Raw genomic sequence first — 20944 nt, forward strand, 5'->3', positions numbered from 1 at the left:
CCTTTGTTGACATCTTGATGAGACCCTATTGTCTCAAGTCATTTTTTAAAAAATACATTAACAAAAAGTGTTTAAGAATTACATGAATTGAAAATTGCTGCTCAAAATGGGTCTTACCCTTTTCAACCTGTATGGTGTCATATTGCCTACTGCACTCGGGAAACTACAGCAGATGCATGTTATTTTTCTATGTAAATCACATGGTCTAAGAACTATTGAGTTACCCTATTTCCTTTTTGTTTTCATAAGCTTACTGTTAGAGCCATGATGTCACCTGGTATCAAGTTATATGCAAATTTAGATCGATTGAACTCAATTCTCTTCCGGCTGATCCCTAATGTGACATCCCACCACAAGCCTCTGAAGAGTGATCAATTAAGAACAGGAGAAAGAAATTGAAATCATGATGTCTTGTGCTGCCTCTTTGTCTGATCATTCACTCACAGTTTTGTTTTACGATGTACAAAAATATATAACTTTTTTTCCTTTTATGTATTCAGAACCCATAATAATTGTCGAAGCACCTGAGGAAAATATTATCATAGACCCTTATGATGTGCAAACCATATTAAACTTTACAGTTGTTGCAACTAGTGACATCTCTGAAAAACTGACATTCAAGTAAGTTGTTATAAACTTTATTCTCTATAACTGCAGTTATTCTCACACCTTTCCTTACTTGCAACAATTGACCAAAAGTTGTTTGTTTTGTTTGAGAAGGGTAGAAGGGGTGACCACTCCTTTAATATTACCCACCGTCTCCAAGATACATCCATGTTTGAAAGACAAGTTTGAAGTGGAAAATTTTTCAATTAAGTTCATATGTCATATAAAACTTCTGCATTATAGCCATAGAGCTTTTAGAAAACACTGTCCTAAAGTAGAAATAATTGTTCACATTGAGTCTAAATATATTCATAGTGTAACAAATGTCATTACTATACTCAGCCAAACTATTTTTAAATTTGATTTAATGGACTATTTGGATTGAACAAGTCCGACAAGCATATTGACTATCTTTTGACAAATCCACATAATATTCACTAAACAACTTGCAACCGACACTAGGAAAACTGACTGCCCCCAACATATGTTATATGAGTGAGATTAAAATAGATTAAAAAAACGATGGATATAGATGCTGACTATTGAGAAGCTCTTGATCTTGTTATGTTGAGAGAATTGGTGACAACGCATTGTATGGTGAATTATATGGTCATGATTTCATTGCTGAAAAAATAAAACGCTGTTTCTCCAGAAGAGCTCTTCAGCACAAAGAAGATGCTTAAGGAGATTAATTTTATTTCTTTATTTTGGCTAACCATCTTGGTAATACAAATAAAGAGGCCTACTTTTCCTATTTAAAACTCATTGTTTTTAAGAAATCTAAATTCAATTAAAATTTAAATCATAGTATTATTTCGTCATTCCTTTTTAGAATTTTCCTATACATATGAATTAAAAATGTGAAAGTTTTTATGTGGATACATTCAACATATATATTAAATGTTTTATCTTTCAGTTGGACCTTTTTTAGAAAAGACAGCAATATGGTTGGATTTCCAAATTTTACGTTCCATGATCAAGTTTTTAATGTTGCTTATTTCAATTTTAGTTCAATGTCCAAAGAAGAACAAGCATCAATATTGGGATTTTATCTATTAAATATTTCTCATAAGTACGAGTATAAACTTATTTCAATAGAAGTAATAGAAAAAAGCAAACTACCTGAACCAGGTTAGTCTTGGTTTAATTCTTTTAATGAGAAAACAAGATACTTAAGTCTCTTTTAAACCAAGTTTTATTTGAACATACTGTTTAATAATTACATATAACCCAAAAAAACGAAATCTGTTTTAAAAAATAAACATAAAAAATACTTTTACGGAAAAAAAAGCTTATACGAAGTTTGGGAGGTGCAGTGGCTGAGCGATAAAGCGCTTGGCTTCCAAACTGGGGGTCTTGGGTTGGAATCCTGGTGAAGTTTGGGATTTTTTTATTTCGGGATCTTTGGGCGCCGCTGAGTCCACCTAACTTTAAAGGGTACCTGACATTAGTTGGGTAAAAGTAAATGAGGTTGGTTGTCATGCTGGCCACATGACACCCTTTTAAACCGTAGGCCACAGAAACCATGTTCTTAAAATCATTTACCCTAGAGACCACAAGGTCTAAAAGGGAAACCTTACATTATACGAAGTTTAGTTGTATTAATTAGTTTGGATCAGTTATGTAATTAAGTTTGTAATAGATCTAGACTAGACCTTGCTGTACGGAAGTGAAACATGGTCAACCTACTCATGGCAGGAAAAAAAGCTGAATGTCTTCCACCTCCAATGCCTAAGGCGGATCTTTAAAATAAGGTGGCAAGATAAGATAACCAATGAGGAAGTGCTACATAGAGCAGGATGCCAGGACATCCGCTCTGTTATCAGCAGCAGACGCCTTGGCTGGCTTGGCCACGTTTGTAGAATGCCAGTAGGTCGACTATCACAGGACATCCTGTATGGCGATCTAATAGAAGGCAGGAGAGCCGCTGGTCGCCCACTTTTACGTTATACGGATGTATGCAAATGCAACATGAAGCTCTTCAAAATTGACACTGGCAACTGGGAAGAGGTGGCACTGGACAGATCCACATGGAGAGAGAGCATAAAGGAAGGGTCTCGGATTGCAGATGTCATACACAACAGAAGCAGAAAGAAGGGTGAAAATGCAACGGCGCCTGGTGATTATATATGCCCAAACTGCGATCGCAGCTGTGTATCAAGGATTGGCCTCTTTAGTCACACAAGAAGTTGCAAAGGGAAAAGATCGTCTCTTGAGACGTAAAATGCCACAGACAGATCTAGACTAACAATAAAAAATCTGTGCGATTATAAATATTTTTACCAATTGTTTTTGCTTAGCTCTGTTTCATGTTTTTAGTTTTCTCAATATGCTATGCTTGACATATTGGGAAAATTCTAACCACACAGTCAGTTGTGTAGGAAAAAAGAAGATTCAGTTATCTATTGTTTGTTTCAAACTTACTTTCAAGCTGCCACCCATAAAGGGGACTAATTCAGCTTATACTTTCACTTCAGCTAAGCACAATTTCTTTTCCTTGTTCAATATACCAAACAGAATAATTAAATACCAGTAGTTAATTAACTAATTGTTTTTTTTATTAATTCTTGTGTTGTCAGCAAAAGAAATAATTGTTCATGCAGCCATCCAGAGCATTTTATGTGACCCGCGGACACCTATACAAATTAAGCACATCAACAAAAATTATTCTAAAATATTCTGATTTTGATGATGTATGTTTCATGTTCTTACTCGCATCTGAAATTAGCCCAAACTGTACACTCAAGCATTTAGGGCTCTAATCAAGGGTACTGGAGAAATACAATAACATCAACTCACACATATATCCTTACAATAAATTTGTATAAATGATCCTATAACTGTGTACAATTGAATATAGAATGTGTATTAAAGACTATGTTAAATGTGTATAAATTACTAAATGCTAATCTAGACTTAGTCTTGTGCTAGATTTAGAAAACAAAATTTAATACATTTGTTATCATTACCAGGTAGAATTGATATACCGTTCTCTAAAAAGATAACATTAAAATAAAAAATAAATATAAAAATAAATGTCATTAAGAGACATTATTTTAAACTAATACTATACATTTCATAAAGAAAAAAAAAAATGACGGCCTTGAATACATTTTTTATACTGTATGTCTAAGTCAAAGTGCTTAAAATAACCTTTCTAACAAGTCTGTTTTAGTAGCTTTTGTATCTATATTCTTTGAGAACTCATAAAGAAAAAAAAATGATGAATACTTAGAAAATATTACACTAAAAAAAACTTTTTTGTTTCAGTTTTGGGTCCTTACTAGTTAACCATTCAGGGGATTAAATGTTTTGATGTATTCCATAATTGCATTATTTCTGTCCATTTAGCTATTTGCTTGTTGGTCTTCTCTTTATATAGCCATTAAGTTTTATAACTTTCTAAATATATTTTCTAAATATATATATTTTCTTTGTAGACGTGACCTGGACTTTATATTGGTATGTAGTGCTCTTTATTGGCATGCTGTTGGTAGTCTTAGTCAGCCTCATCTTCATCATTCGACAAATGAGTCATCGCAGAAGCTATAATGGTGAGCTCCTAGATAATGATATTGACTTAAACATTTTGTATGTTTGTTTTTTTTAAAGACTTGGAAGGCTGTCTGATTGTGAGGTACGCTTTGCTCTGTCATTGCAGTTGCCAGGCAACCACCCCTTTCATTATGGAAAATTTGACAGGGAAATATAATAATCTTCATTTTTGAAGTAACATATGAAACATGTAATAAAACAATAAGATGTAAATTGACTTCTACAAACTATACCAAAGACTTTTTTTTTAATTAACAAGTGCTGTGTAAAATGGTGTATGTTTTTTTTTACCAGCTATTGGTTATTCTAGCAGTGTTGTACAAATGGAAATATCTCTCTTGTTTCTGTACTCTCTTCTAAAGCTAGTAGCCTTTTACAAACTTTCAATATTTTTATGCATATTATGCTAGACTTAGTAACCTTTCAATAGTGCCACTCTACAGTCAATACATTTGATACATAATGACAGAAATTGCATCAGGCATGTCCTCTGAAACATGCAGCAAGTATAGGTGTGAGCAGATCATGGAGTTTTTAAATCACAATCGTTTGGCTGTTATAAGTTGTTACCTCTAGAGAGTGTCAATATGCTGACATTAAGCCTATGTCCATTGTAGTTGACATGTGATCACCTGTCTATCAATAAACTCAATGTGATGGATTAAACAAATAAAAGAGGGATGGTAGTTGTTCATCTTTACATCTGGAAATATACCTGCACAGCTAGATAAACTTCTGGTCAGCGTGGTCAAGGAACATAACATAACAACCAAAATATTTTTAAAATTTGATCGCAATTGCTGCTCTGTATGTAAAGAGCATTTGTAATGTAAAGTTTCATTTATATATACATATATTAACAAGCTTTGTTTATGTAATAAAAGGTGTTTGGTGCATATTCATATATTTTTAAGCACATTATTATGTTTTAAATATAAATTTTTATAAAATCCATAAAACACTTAATGGAATGAAGTCCACTTTATACATACTAATAGGTACAAGTGTACTTTTTACTATCTGGCCAACTATCCTACAGAGAGATTTGGCTGTAGCCATCAAATATGGAAGGATAGTGAAAAATGGCGGAATATTCAGCTGGAGATACTATCCAGTTCACCCCTATAGCCTACACACAAACATTTATGGAAAGCTACTCCTTCGTTATCTTTATATAAATATTATCTAATTTTAAAAGACAAAAAAAGTCATTAACAGTTGGATATAAAAAGAAACACCTTTTCTGTTCTGTATCTGTTATTTATTTTTCGTCTTCTTGATGGAAATATTAAAACTAACTTTATATTTCCATTAAAGTTGACAAAAGAGAGACTCAAGCTGGTTTGGATCCAGTTAAGGAATTAAATGAATATCACAATAGACAGTTTTCCCAAGCGTAAGTAATTTTAATTTTTTTTTTTTTTGCTTACAAAAACATGGGTTTTATATAGTTTAGCTGATATAGAAAACAATAACAATGTAAATGTTTCTCTGTTTAAGTTGCTTAGGTTTTTGGCAAGGTATGGTATATCAAGAGAAATGTGATCAACAAATGAACATATCCTCTTATTGTTGGTTAGATTGCTTTTCAGTCACTTAATCCCCATCACTTAATCCTTTGGTCATTCAATCACCTGTCATTTGATCCATGTTTATTTGATCCCTTGGTCATTTAATCATCTGCCATTTGATCCATGTTTATTTAATCCCTTGGTCATTCAATCATCTGCCATTTGATCCATGTTTATTTAATCCCTTGGTCATTCAATCATCTGCCATTTGATCCATGTTTATTTAATCCCTTGGTCATTCAATCACCTGTCATTTGATCTATGTTTATTTAATCCTTTGGTCATTTAATCATCTGCCATTTGATCCATGTTTATTTAATCCCTTGGTCATTCAATCACCTGTCATTTGATCCATGTTTATTTAATCCCTTGGTCATTTAATCATCTGCCATTTGATCCATGTTTATTTAATCACTTGGTCATTCAATCATCTGCCATTTGATCCATGTTTATTTAATCCCTTGGTCATTCAATCATCTGCCATTTGATTTATGTTTATTTAATCCCTTGGTCATTCAATCATCTGCCATTTGATCCATGTTTATTTAATCCTTTGGTCATTCAATCACCTGTCATTTGATCCATGTTTATTTAATCCCTTGGTCATTCCATCATCTGCCATTTGATCATGTTTATTTAATCCCTTGGTCATTCCATCATCTGCCATTTGATCCATGTTTATTTAATCCCTTGGTCATTCAATCACCTGTCATTTGATCATGTTTATTTGATCCCTTGGTCATTCCATCATCTGCCATTTGATCATGTTTATTTAATCCCTTGGTCATTCAATCATCTGCCATTTGATCATGTTTATTTGATCCCTTGGTCATTCCATCATCTGCCATTTGATCCATGTTTATTTAATCCCTTGGTCATTCAATCATCTGCCATTTGATCCATGTTTATTTAATCCCTTGGTCATTCAATCATCTGCCATTTGATTCATGTTTATTTAATCCCTTGGTCATTCAATCATCTGCCATTTGATCCATGTTTATTTAATCCCTTGGTCATTCAATCACCTGTCATTTGATCCATGTTTATTTAATCCCTTGGTCATTCAATCACCTGTCATTTGATCATGTTTATTTAATCCCTTGGTCATTCAATCACCTGTCATTTGATTCATGTTTATTTAATCCCTTGGTCATTCAATCACCTGTCATTTGATCATGTTTATTTGATCCCTTGGTCATTCCATCATCTGCCATTTGATTCATGTTTATTTAATCCCTTGGTCATTCAATCATCTGCCATTTGATCCATGTTTATTTAATCCCTTGGTCATTCAATCACCTGTCATTTGATCATGTTTATTTGATCCCTTGGTCATTCCATCATCTGCCATTTGATCATGTTTATTTAATCCCTTGGTCATTCCATCATCTGCCATTTGATCCATGTTTATTTAATCCCTTGGTCATTCAATCATCTGCCATTTGATTCATGTTTATTTAATCCCTTGGTCATTCAATCACCTGTCATTTGATCTATGTTTATTTAATCCTTTGGTCATTCAATCACCTGTCATTTGATCCATGTTTATTTAATCCCTTGGTCATTCAATCATCTGCCATTTGATCCATGTTTATTTAATCCCTTGGTAATTCATCACCTGCCATTTGATCCATGTTTATTTGATCCCTTGGTCATTCAATCACCTGTCATTTGATCCATGTTTATTTAATCCTTTGGTCATTCAATCATCTGTCATTTGATCCATGTTTATTTAATCCTTTGGTCATTCAATCATCTGCCATTTGATCCATGTTTATTTAATCCCTTGGTCATTCCATCATCTGTCATTTGATCCATGTTTATTTAATCCCTTGGTCATTCCATCATCTGCCATTTGATTCATGTTTATTTAATACCTTGGTCATTTAATCATCTGCCAATTGATTCATGTTTATTTGATCCCTTGGTCATTCAATCATCTGCCATTTGATCCATGTTTATTTAATCCTTTGGTCATTCAATCATCTGCCATTTGATTCATGTTTATTTAATCCCTTGGTCATTCAATCATCTGCCATTTGATTCATGTTTATTTAATCCCTTGGTCATTCAATCATCTGCCATTTGATTCATGTTTATTTAATCCTTTGGTCATTTAATCATCTGCCATTTGATTCATGTTTATTTGATCCCTTGGTCATTCAATCACCTGCCATTTGATCCATGTTTATTTAATCCCTTGGTCATTCAATCACCTGTCATTTGATCCATGTTTATTTGATCCCTTGGTCATTCAATCACCTGCCATTTGATCATGTTTATTTAATCCCTTGGTCATTCAATCATCTGCCATTTGATTCATGTTTATTTAATCCCTTGGTCATTCAATCACCTGCCATTTGATCATGTTTATTTGATCCCTTGGTCATTCAATCACCTGCCATTTGATCATGTTTATTTAATCCCTTGGTCATTCAATCACCTGCCATTTGATCATGTTTATTTAATCCCTTGGTCATTCAATCATCTGCCATTTGATTCATGTTTATTTAATCCCTTGGTCATTCAATCACCTGTCATTTGATCTATGTTTATTTAATCCTTTGGTCATTCAATCACCTGTCATTTGATCCATGTTTATTTGATCCCTTGGTCATTCAATCATCTGCCATTTGATCCATGTCTATTTAATCCCTTGGTTTCTTAATATCATGGTCACTTCATCCAATGACGCTCTGATTTTTTTTAGACAGAAACTTTAATAATAATATAATGAACATGTATTTGTGTATACATATTTAAAAGGAAATACACCTATATTGACTACAAATACACATTTTCATAAACAAAATGCTTATTTTCATACATTTGTAGAAATATGGATACAATTCACACACAGATACTGTTTATCTCAAATCACAATATGTCATTCAACCGTCTCAACTTATAGCACATAGGTGCTATGAATTCTCTCCATAGTCTAGATTAGTCAATGATGATAAGAATAAAAGAAAAGCTATCATAAAGTTTAAATTATGCAACCCATATTCATGGTGACAAAATACAAAAGTGAAAGAAACCATTTTGATAAACAGAAAATATGAGCATAAGGAAATAAATTAGTAGCAGCAAAATCATGGTTCATGTAATTTTCTTTCCATTACCTCCTCCATACCTTATAGCCTTGTCTAATTATAGACCCAAATGTGCTAGCCTGTTAGTCCCTTAATCAAACAGAAACAAATGAAAAAAAACCATCAAGATTAACAATATATTTAAAATATTACTACTTATATAATTATTCTAATGTATGCAAATCATAAGACAACAAAATTTCAGGTAAATATATATACAAATATTTTTTTGTACAATAAGAGTCAAATAAATGTGTAATTAACTGGCAATAGCACACAAGCCTTCTCAAACAAAAATAAACAATTTTAAAGTTACACACCTTAAAATAGTATGCATAGTGCATAAGTCATATATTACAAAAAAATACATATAACAATTCAATGCCATAAGGCAATCTTACGTCTCATTAGGAATAACAAAAGGAAAAAAATTTTAAGGTCTAGACTTCAGGCCAACACATTTGCACTTGTAGCCAAAATACGATCAAGATAAACTTCAAGCCTTAGGGAATTCCACTTATAGTCATCCGTTCAGGAAAGCCTTTCGGGTAATTCAAAACTAATTTGAGATTATCACACACATAAGGCTAGAAGATATATGTTACGCTTGGGAATAAAAAAACATTTACCTCAGGTTTAAAATCATTAGAGTTTAAAATAGGCTGCCTGGAAATCATTTGAGGCTACTAGATAATCAAACATATATAAAATACAATTTTGATTAAAGATATATTTAGTCCAAAGATCTCCAAAGCAGGACATACCTCTACTGAGTACCCTAAGAAGACACACGACCAGTTATTAACAGGAAAAATATCTACAGTTCATACAACACACAGCAAGGTTCTGTGGTTAAGGTGGTAACTTAGGAACAAATGGTAAATTTTAACATTACCTTAAATACTCTTCTAAAGGGAAATCAGACCTACCATCACAATTAGTCATAATAGTCAACTTTCCCTTATGTCACAGCAAGATAGGATGATACAGTTATTCTTGAGTAAAGTCGTTCATGTACATTAGACTCCAGGATGACTGGCAACAAGACAGAGTCCAGTAGAATTTAACAAAGCAGTATGGTTATCAGCAGTGAAGTGTTAGTACAGTCATTGTGCTGCCTATTTTACAATATTTAGTGTAAATTTATTAGACATTAGAGTTAAGAGTTATTTCATTTGGAGCCTGAGTTGTTTGTGTCATGTTGAGCAGTGTTTGCTGAGAGCCTGAAGTAGAGTCTTAGCAATATACATAGTTTAGATAAGTGGGTTTTTTTTGTGACGGTACGTACTGTACGGCGTATTGGCACTTTTTTCAATGTGGGGAAAACATTATTACTTTTCTTGCATTTTAACGTTCATTATAAATGTATTAGTAGTTAAAAGTTAGGTCATCCATCGCTGAGTACCAGCACCTATTCTTTTTACAAAAAAAAAAGGACTGGTTTAGATTATTAGATGAAATTAGTTCTTTAAGGCAAAGTTATAACAGCAAGATAACACAATGACTCATATTAATTGGGTAATATAGCATATAGATTAATGGAAAATGATTAAATTGGTTCCCCTTTCAGACATTGTGATCCATAGGGCAGATGATGTCAAGGTCATCTGTTTCGGTGGCCTACGGTTAACGAGGGTGTCATGTGGCCAGCACAACATCCAAACACCTTTACTTTTCCCAACTAATGTCAGGTACCCATTAGAGCTGGGTGGACTCAGAGGCGTCCAAAAATCCTGAAATTAAAAATCCCAGGATTCAATCTCAGGACCCTCAGTTCAGAAACCAAGTGCTTTACCGCTTAGCCACCGCACCTCCTGAAATTGATCATTTTTTTTAATGATTAAATTAACAGGGGATTAAATAACCAGGGGATTGCATGACCAGGATTTTATGTTTTGAAGGGAAGGTTAATATGCTTCAGCAAATGCCCAAACCTATGACTGCTAATGCTTATCTAAGATCTTTATTCACATGAAAAGTTACAATACAATGTACAATGGAAAAACATTGTTTCTTGAGACATAAAATGCTTCAGAAGCATCAATATTTATACTTTTAGCAGCTTAGCTTTCTTTTTTTTTTATGTGTTTCTGAAAATATTTTAATCCATGGATCATCGTCACTTGAAAGATAATGCAAGTATGTATTTCAGTTATCTTATTCTATGTCAGCTTAACGCAAGGAAGTTTTGGTTGTCTTGACTTCTTCAAAGATCAGGGAGATAGTCAGAGAGAAGAGAGGTTTAGATCTGAAGAAACTTTCTTTAAGAAGGCTTTTCAGAATGTCAAGACTCATCAATGACTGCAACATGATGGCTGAATGTAACCTTATTGAATTAAGTTGATTTTCTATTTCCAGCGTGATTTTATTTTTCTATTTAAACCACAACAAATGGATAGAAGCAATGAATCAGACAGACCCCAGTCACCAGTTAACTACTAGTTACCACTGATTCTAGCCTTGACATCTTTGTAGATCTGGGGGTGTATGAAATGATACTATTGGTATTTAGTAATACCAGACACTTTCTAATATCAATTTAAAAATCTCTCTCTCTTTGAAAGTCAAGATAAATATTCAACACTTTCCTTAACCAATAAGATATAGAAGTATTCAATTTATAAATAAACTTTCTGCATTGATTTAAATAAGACTTCTGGTTCAAAATCAAATGAAGCAGAATTGTCAAATAGATGTTCTTTAAATGATGATATTAAGATAAGTGTTAGATTTTAGAGTATCTTTAGTTTTTACAGTATGCTTATGACAGATTATGTACTGTGTTATAGAATAGGAAAATGTCAGTGTGGTTCCTGGTGCACACTACCTTTGTCCACATCTTTAATCTGGAGTGACTGAAACCACAGTGTAAATATTGTTACGTATTTCTGAATTTTCTGGCTAGATGTATTAGTTGGCACACAAATAAAAACACAGAAAAGAACTTGACGACTCAACTTTCAGTTTCATATAACTTTAATGACTATTAACCCTAACAATTCGTCAATGTAACATGTAGCGTAGAAGACTGTACAATATCTGTCAATTTACAGTTAGCTATACTTCGTTGCAATTCATCTCTTCACTTCATTGCAATTCATCTCTTGTCAACTTGCATCGAGCCGTATTCCACAGAACAGACCAACGACACACTTCCCAGTGTCGCTCCAGGTCTCCTAAAGCTGAACCAAGTCGTAACAGACCAACGACACACTTCCCAGTGTCGCTCCAGGTCTCCCAAAGCTGAACCAAGTCGTACTCTAGTCTACCACATCAGAGCCGCACACGTCTTACATCGACTGTATCGACTGTAACGGCTCAAGTCCACTGTAGTTCGCTGTATAGACTTTAACGACAGTAGTCCACTCCAGTTAACTCTACCCTAGTTAACTTGCATCGAGTCGTACACATTTCTCTTCCACAGAGCCGCACACGTCTTACATAGTCTGTATCGACTGTAACGGCTCACTCACGACTCCATACGACTGACTTTAACATTAACTCTCTGGCTTATATAGAGTCCCTAATCGCTTGTCCAAAGTTGCACAAACACGGCTAGTACCTCTGAAATAACACGTGAGGAAACGTCACATTCTGTCTTTGTTTATACATGTAGATTCCAGAAAACATCGGCTGCAGTGTCATCAAGTTGGGGTCACACGTAGTGACCTCTATCTGTCACTGTTCATTAGTAACTGTCCCCCTACTTAGATCTGTTCGTCCCCTGGAACAACACGTGAGGGCACGTCACATCCTGTCTTTGTTTGTACATGTAGATTCCAGAGGACACTCGCTGCTGTGTCATCTCGCCGGGGTCATACGTTGACCTCTACCTATCACTGTTCATTTGTAACACTGCCCCCTTCTTAGATCTGTTCGTCCCGAACAGATTCTACTTCACCACGATACTGATGAAATCGATCGACGATCAAGAAGGAAGCTTTGGTGGTTGCCCCCTTCTCAGAGATGTTCTTTCAATCTGGCCGTTGTCCATCTTCTTTCCATAGAAGAATGGGAGCCAAATCCTCATTTTTCAGCAGGTCCTCACAAATGTTTTCATCAATCTTGGTATGGAAACATCGATCTTCAGATGACGACATTGGGCACTCTTGTCGAGAAAATTCATCAGCATTCTAACGAGTTCGTGCTTCACTGGCTGAGTTTTACATTCTCCAGCATCTTTTTACAGAGCTTCTTCAGAGATACACAGGTTCATCACAGTACAGCAATATTCACATGCTCTTCTTACAACAGCAACTGACTTTGGGTTTGTACGATGCCTGTTGGGTTGATCTTCTTGTACAAATCTGTCACAGATGGTTACTCATTACAGTTCTGACATCTTAAACTACTTCTTTTCTGTCCTTCGTGCTTCTGACTTAATTATCGTTCTTCTAAAACCTCTGTTATACTTCATCAAACCTATTCTAATGAGGAATGTTCTTAGATTATTCTTTAGTGGCTTCACACTTTCAACTGATTCGTAAGGCTTTCTTCTTTGGTTTATGGTCCCGGACAGAATATTTCTAAAAACATGGGCTGTGGAGTTTCATTAGTGCAGGTGGGGGTCTATCAGTGGGAGAAGTGGTGGGCTTGTTTTCTAACAAAATGGGCTATGAAGTTTCATAAATGCAGGTGGGGGTCTATCAGTGGGAGAAGGGGTGGTTTTGTATCTTGATCTTGTTGGAGCCATCCACGTTGCACTCTGCATGTGTCGCTTTCTCCGCCTCCTCCATTTGATATTTCTTTGGTTGCGTTGATGTCGTTGTCGTTGTCTTGCTTTCTTGTCGATCAATGCTGATGGCAGCGACTTAGCACATAGGAAGGCATTGTATTTCATAGCTGTAGTCATCAAAACTGTTGATCTAACAAGTTGTTTCAGCATTATTCTTCGATGGGTGCTTTGCGAATGAGCTGCAAGTCCACTTGAAGGCAAGTTGTCAAACACGTCATCACCTTCATCCGAGTCTGGAGGACTCGACTGTGGGGCAGGTTGATAACATTCAACGTGCAAAGGTCCATCAACTTCAGCATCAGTTTCTATTGTAATTCCTTGACTATCACCAGGGCTTCTCACGCCTACCTTGATAGCTGTAAAAGCTTCTGTTAAGTCTAGAGCTTGTTGGTGTATTTCTTGGCATTCACAGTCTTCTTGCATAGCTACGTACGTACAGTTCTTGTCAAACGCATGGGTGCAATAATCCAGCTTCGAGTTCCTCTCGTAGACAATGGCAGATAGAAGACAGAAGTCTTTAAGGCCCACAGCAACAGGCCTGGACGCAGACCCAACGTTGTCTTGATCTGTTTGGCTGGTTGAGGTACTCATATCAGGTTTATCTGTAGCTAAAGCTTCGGTCAAACTATAGGTCTCTTCTATTGTTTCTTCAGCGGTCTCATTCTGCTTTTCGCTGAAATAGTAACAGCTATCTTCTCTTTTCATTTCTTGTGTGCCACATTCGTTTGGTTTGCTATCACAGTAACAGACAGCACAACCATCACTAGCATCCCTATCGTAATTGTCTGTATCGCCACGTCCTTGGTTGGACAATTGTTCGCTATTCATCAATGGTGTAGCTCTTTCATCAGTCGACTCAATCTGATCCTGCAGGGTGTTCAGCAGCTCGTTCATCATGATTCTCGTTTGATCTTTTATCGTATCTGTTCGTTCTACTGTCTTGTTGGGCGTGGTTGCTATTTGTTCATTTTCATTCATGGCTTTGGTCAACTGGTAAAATGAAGAAAATCTGGTGTTGATTTCTGATTCTATCTTCTTAATGCTCTCTTTCACCGAGTTCATTTTGTATTGCAAAGTTCTCAGGAGCTCCATCATATTAGGTTTGATTTCAAATTGGCAGGTGTCCGGGTTCTCATCTTCCTCCAACAGGGCTTGTCTGAGACGTGCTGTTAGCGTTTCCTTATTTCCGTTAAGCTGTAGACCTCTTTCTCGAAGCTCTTGTCTAAGTTCTTTCATGTCAAGTTCAATAAGAAGTTTGATGGAACACATTCTAGCCAGAAACATCCCACTTCTGACACCAATTGTTACGTATTTCTGAATTTTCTGGCTAGATGTATTAGTTGGCACACAAATAAAAACACAGAAAAGAACTTGACGACTCAACTTTCAGTTTCATATAACTTTAATGACTATTAACCCTAACAATTCGTCAATGTAACATGTAGCGTAGAAGACTGTACAATATCTGTCAATTTACAGTTAGCTATACTTCGTTGCAATTCATCTCTTCACTTCGTTGCAATTCATCTCTTGTCAACTTGCATCGAGCCGTATTCCACAGAACAGACCAACGACACACTTCCCAGTGTCGCTCCAGGTCTCCTAAAGCTGAACCAAGTCGTAACAGACCAACGACACACTTCCCAGTGTCGCTCCAGGTCTCCCAAAGCTGAACCAAGTCGTACTCTAGTCTACCACATCAGAGCCGCACACGTCTTACATCGACTGTATCGACTGTAACGGCTCAAGTCCACTGTAGTTCGCTGTATAGACTTTAACGACAGTAGTCCACTCCAGTTAACTCTACCCTAGTTAACTTGCATCGAGTCGTACACATTTCTCTTCCACAGAGCCGCACACGTCTTACATAGTCTGTATCGACTGTAACGGCTCACTCACGACTCCATACGACTGACTTTAACATTAACTCTCTGGCTTATATAGAGTCCCTAATCGCTTGTCCAAAGTTGCACAAACACGGCTAGTACCTCTGAAATAACACGTGAGGAAACGTCACATCCTGTCTTTGTTTATACATGTAGATTCCAGAAAACATCGGCTGCAGTGTCATCAAGTTGGGGTCACACGTAGTGACCTCTATCTGTCACTGTTCATTAGTAACTGTCCCCCTACTTAGATCTGTTCGTCCCCTGGAACAACACGTGAGGGCACGTCACATCCTGTCTTTGTTTGTACATGTAGATTCCAGAGGACACTCGCTGCTGTGTCATCTCGCCGGGGTCATACGTTGACCTCTACCTATCACTGTTCATTTGTAACAATATAAATACTTATAAGACCCTCTATCAGGCAGAACACACTGTTTTATCAGGCCGGTGAGAAGGAGCTCTTGTTCGCTTTTACTGGCTTAGAGCTTCAAGAGCCTATGGCTCAACTCTACATGACATTCTCAAATTGATTATGTACACAGAGCCGATCTCACTTTTGAAATAACTAATGAACAACTGTTGAAAATATAATTATTTATTTAATACAGTGAGTTAGTGTACCATTGGAGAGTGATGATTGGACATTTAAGTAAAATGTCTTGTCTATAGCTGCATAGTTCTCTTCTGTAATTTTTTCTTATTAATGGTTGTAATATTATCCATGTTCATCTCCCTGTTGGAATTTTTGGCAACTTTGCTTTTCTCACACCTTTCAATTAGAGTCTGAGAGAGAATAGTGTGCACAGCTGGAGTATTTGAAAGTGTTTGTGTAGATATCACAGTTGACATATTTTCTTGTTTACAGAAATTTAAACTATTGATAACTATTGACACTTAGGCTTGCAAAATTCATACTTTGATAATTTCACTTACCTACACAACTTAACACAATTTGGGGAATACTATAAAATGTTTCAATTCCATTAAGAGGTGGGAATGTTTTGAAAATATGAATTAAATTCAATATTTTAAAAAAGACATTATTATCATCATTTGACTAAACCAACCAAGCAACCCTCTATATATTTATATTCCCTGTGCATATTCTCAAATCTAGCTTTTCTTTACAATGTATTTTCACAGAGGTGCTTCTAACAATCCTGAAATAGTGCCTCAAGTGGACTCAGATTTGGATAATCCTCACTTTGGTGATATTGAGACAGCATGAATACGAGGTTGAAGTGGATGTCCACTTTTAGGAGGATGGGTCCTTGGCTGGCAACAATGAGGAAAGGACATCACAAACCATGGATACATCTTTGTAAAATAAGACTTGTTTGTCAAGATTTTTTATTTTGGGTGGGTATTTATAGACTTTTGAGTTTCTTTTGATATCCCCTCACCAAAGAAATAGCAATTGAATTTATTAATGTACAGCCAATCAAAAAAATTAATGAGAGAAATTTGCTATTTGAAGACTATCATTAAAACTATAGTAGTTTAAGGGTATACCAATTTACACATTTTTTAAAATCTGTTTTATATTTATTTAACAGACATTAGCACCATGTAAATCTTTTGTCAGGTTCACTAGTTTCACCTGGGATCTCTAGATAGAAAATTACAGTTTAACATTATTAAACAGCAATCCCACTTGACAATGATGGTATGATACAAAGTTGTAACAAATTATTGACTGAAACATTGTTTCAATTAAATTTTAAGCTAGATATAATGTTGTCTAAGGATTTTTGTGAATTGGTCATTTTTTAGTTTAATTTTTACATTTTCTGATACTAATTATAACCTTTATTTTTATAGCACCATCTTCATAGTCAAAGATAAGCACAATCTCATTTCCTAACTACCATCTTTGCTTTTAAAATTAGACCGCACACAAGACTAGAAGGTTGGGTCTGTTGCAATGTTGTCTGCTTTAGTTGTTTTTTTTTACAACTCCTATAATTATTAGGTTGCTAATTTTTCATGAGTTGAAAAAGCAAAAACCTTCAAAATTGGCAGTAATGATGTTCTTACAAATTTGACAGTTGTTGTTGTATATCTTTTGGAAAAGAATACTAATTAATTGGTCACTTGTAATGTCCCTTGTTTATTCATCTTAGTTCTCTGCTGATGGCTGTCCTCTTTGCCTTATTGCATGAAACTTATATTTCTCACCATGAGGAGAGATCAATAGTTGTCATTGAAGGGTGCCATTTTACATTCCTTGAAAGGGCTCTTATATAATATCTATATCTCTTATGTTGACCACCTTGAGAGCGTATTCCAAGGTACAACTCCCCAAAGAAAAATTGAGCTGTGTGCTAGAAAGTGCTCTCTGGGGTTGGGGTCAACACAAATGTTACGAAGAATTCCTTAAGAGTGTGAGCTTCACATTAACGATTGTGAAAAAGCTGAGAAAAGAAGCAGTTATATTTGCAGAAGACCAAATGTACCTATGTCATGTATGTGGCTGGCTTTTTAAAGCAAGAATAGGACTCCATATCCATCTTCAAGTTCATAGGAAATTAGATATGTGCTTATCTTAGATTTTAAAGGAGAAGCTATATATGTAAAGATTTAATAAGTTGTGAACTTGTACCTGAACATTTGTAAATATATGATGAATCTGTGATGGAGAAGTGAAACTTGTAGATGTGTAAATACTATTCAATGTACACTGAACTATTTTTTATTTCATTACCATCATTTCTTTACGACCTCTTGGAACATTGGGCCTTACTAAAAACATGTCACTCTCCACAGTCTCTTGCTAGTTCCGAGCTTTTTCCTGTCCTCTCAGCTTCATCTCGTACACTGCATCGCCACGTTCTTTTTTGGTCTTCCTTGTGCCCTGGAAAGTTCAATTTTAAGGCCTGTCTACCACTGTTGTTAGTATCTTTACTAAGGCAGTGATCTATCCATCTCCACTTTCTCTAAGATCTGCACCTCTATATTTCTATTTCCATCTACAGTTTGATGTTTTATTTTTTCTCGTATCAGTGTATTTTCAAGATATTTCTTAGGCATCTGTTGATGAAGGTCTGTATTTTTTTTTTTTTGTTTCGTTTATTCTCCATGTTGTTGTTTTTTTCTATTTAGGCTGGACAAATTAAAATTAATAACTTCTCGCCAATAGTTTAAGCCATCCAAACACGAAATGTAGATAAAGATAACACAAGGTTATACAGAGTTTGTCAAAACAGTGTCTTTGTTAAGGGATGGAAGATGTGTGGTATGCTATCATTGAAGTGCATTGCTCGCCTTTTTTTTTGTGAAAAGTCAAGTATGTGTATACAACCATAAAAACCAGGGGTTCTCAACCTGTGGGTCGCGACCCCCTTTGGGGGGTCGATTGATGATTTTCCAGGGTTCGCCTAAGACCATTGAAAATATGGATTGTTATTGTCTACTCTTCTATTGCTTTGTGTGTATAAGGGGGGGGGGGGTCGCGGCAAAGTGAGAAATTGTAAAAAGGGTCGCCGAGCTTAAAAGGTTGAGAACCGCTGCTATAAACTGTATAAATATTAGAACAATTCATAGGTAATTATGAAGATCTTACTATTTTTTTCACAAAGGTTTTTTTAGCAAGAGTGTAACATTAATTGATTTTCTCTTCTAATTTAATAATTTATTGTGATATTAATCTAAAAAACTTGATTGAATAATACATTGTTGTTGATGATTTCAAAATATTCATCATTTACTAACATTGTTTGCACAACAATTTCTTTTAATGGGCTGTTATTTTGTGATACTAATCTATGGTTTAATAATACATGTATTACAATTTAATTATTTTTAATCTAAATTTGTTCATAAAAGACATCTTTGATCATCAGAAACAAAATCCTAAATCTATGGTTTAGTTCCTAAACATGTATTGTACAAAAAAATTGACCATTTTTTTTTATTTTGAAAAGTAAATTCAAATGTATTAATTATCTTTGACATTCCCAATTGATTTCTTAATTTTTTACACAAAGCCCTACTACTGAAGACCATCAGAGTGTTATTTTGTTCATTTAGACTGTCTAATAGTAAATAAGGCAAAGAACCCAATATGTGAACTACAGACAACCTTTGGGAATTTGTAAATGTTGACTGACATGTAGAAATTAGTCTTTCATAAAAAATATTTAAAGTATGTATCTTTTTCTGTCCCAGTGTGATAAATATTTATTGTTTTATTTGTGTAACATTAACAAATTTGTTGATTGTTACGATTCGAAAAGGTGCAATATTTGTCCATGCAAATCATGTATTTTTTAGTTACCTTTTAATTACCGGTATATGATAGCCTCGCCAAGGAAATTCAATGACACAAATTGAACAGATAATAAAATAGATGTGGTTTGCTGTCTTGACAATGGTGTTCAAACCTCGTCTACCACCACCACACCGCCCTCCTGCAGGAGGTTTGGGCTAGGTTGGAATAATTTTTAAATCTGAAGGAACATTGAAAAAATGTAAAACAAACAAAACTAAATCAGAGACAAATTTTGGTGACATAAATTGAGTTCAAGTTTAATTTTGATCAAATGGCCAAACATGTTTTACAGTTTCCTGAATTTAGATATACATTTTAATTTCTAGGTCTAAAGTTTTGATTTTTTAATTTCTATCTAGAAATTCAATTATTCCTTCTTATTTAAAATCTTAAGTCTTGTTCTTTGTCAAGAGATTCAATTATTAGTGTCCTGCACTTATATCTAAGTTTTTTTATTTCAAGTTTTATAAAGAAAAAGTACTGCATGTTGCAGGCTGCCTAAGAATAGGCAACTTCTGAGTTTTCCACAAGGTTGACTCCTTAACCCTTTGGAATGGTTGGTTATAGCTGCAAGGCAGCAAAGGTTCGAATTCAGAGTTTTCTTTTAATTATGTGTGTTCTTAGTAAAGGCTTCTTTCCGAAGCTTAAAATTTCTGCTTTTAGTAATACTAGTACTGCCGGACCCAATTTTTTGAGGCTCACGTGAAGGCCAGGAATTGAACTGGCATGTCAGAAGATATTAAAAACGCATGTCATTGAAATCATTTTTTTTATCTTCTCTTTTGAAATACTGATGTTACTTCAAAAAAGATGATTTCGTACCCTGCGTCATGCATCTAGTCATGCATTATTAACCAAAGACTTAAATTCTGCCAAATCATTGATTTTCGTTGCTTGCTCAGGCAACCCATTTCATGATCTAATAGCACTAGGGAAGAAGGAGCATTTGTACATATCATATGTAAAGAGGAATGTGCCTTTATCTTTGATTATTTTATAGGTCAGTGGAGTGCGTGCATTTTATTTTTATTTTCTCCCTTTACTTAAAGTATATTTTAAAAACATTATTACAGGGAAATATGAATGCGATTATGACTATATCTTGCCAATGATTTAACAGATTTATCGCTAGATCAAATATTTAACTTTTTTTATGTTGAAATGGATATGCAATTTAAAAAAAAAATCTTTGGATAATATGGTGATATTAAAGAAAAATACTT

General features: G+C 34.8%; 1 protein-coding gene across 1 annotated transcript in view; it reads left to right on the forward strand.

Moving 5' to 3' along the window:
• Positions 1-20944, forward strand: part of LOC106062593 (uncharacterized) — a 34361-nt gene extending 13417 nt beyond the window's left edge. Inside the window, exons 6-10 of the mRNA XM_056014886.1 lie at positions 501-621; positions 1523-1737; positions 4047-4160; positions 5479-5557; positions 16595-20944. Coding sequence (XP_055870861.1) covers positions 501-621; positions 1523-1737; positions 4047-4160; positions 5479-5557; positions 16595-16679 — 614 coding nt within the window. The 3' untranslated portion in view covers positions 16680-20944. The remainder of the gene's footprint in view (positions 1-500; positions 622-1522; positions 1738-4046; positions 4161-5478; positions 5558-16594) is intronic.

The sequence above is a fragment of the Biomphalaria glabrata genome, chromosome 17 (genome assembly GCF_947242115.1).
Source record: "Biomphalaria glabrata chromosome 17, xgBioGlab47.1, whole genome shotgun sequence".
Lineage (NCBI taxonomy): Eukaryota > Metazoa > Mollusca > Gastropoda > Planorbidae > Biomphalaria > Biomphalaria glabrata.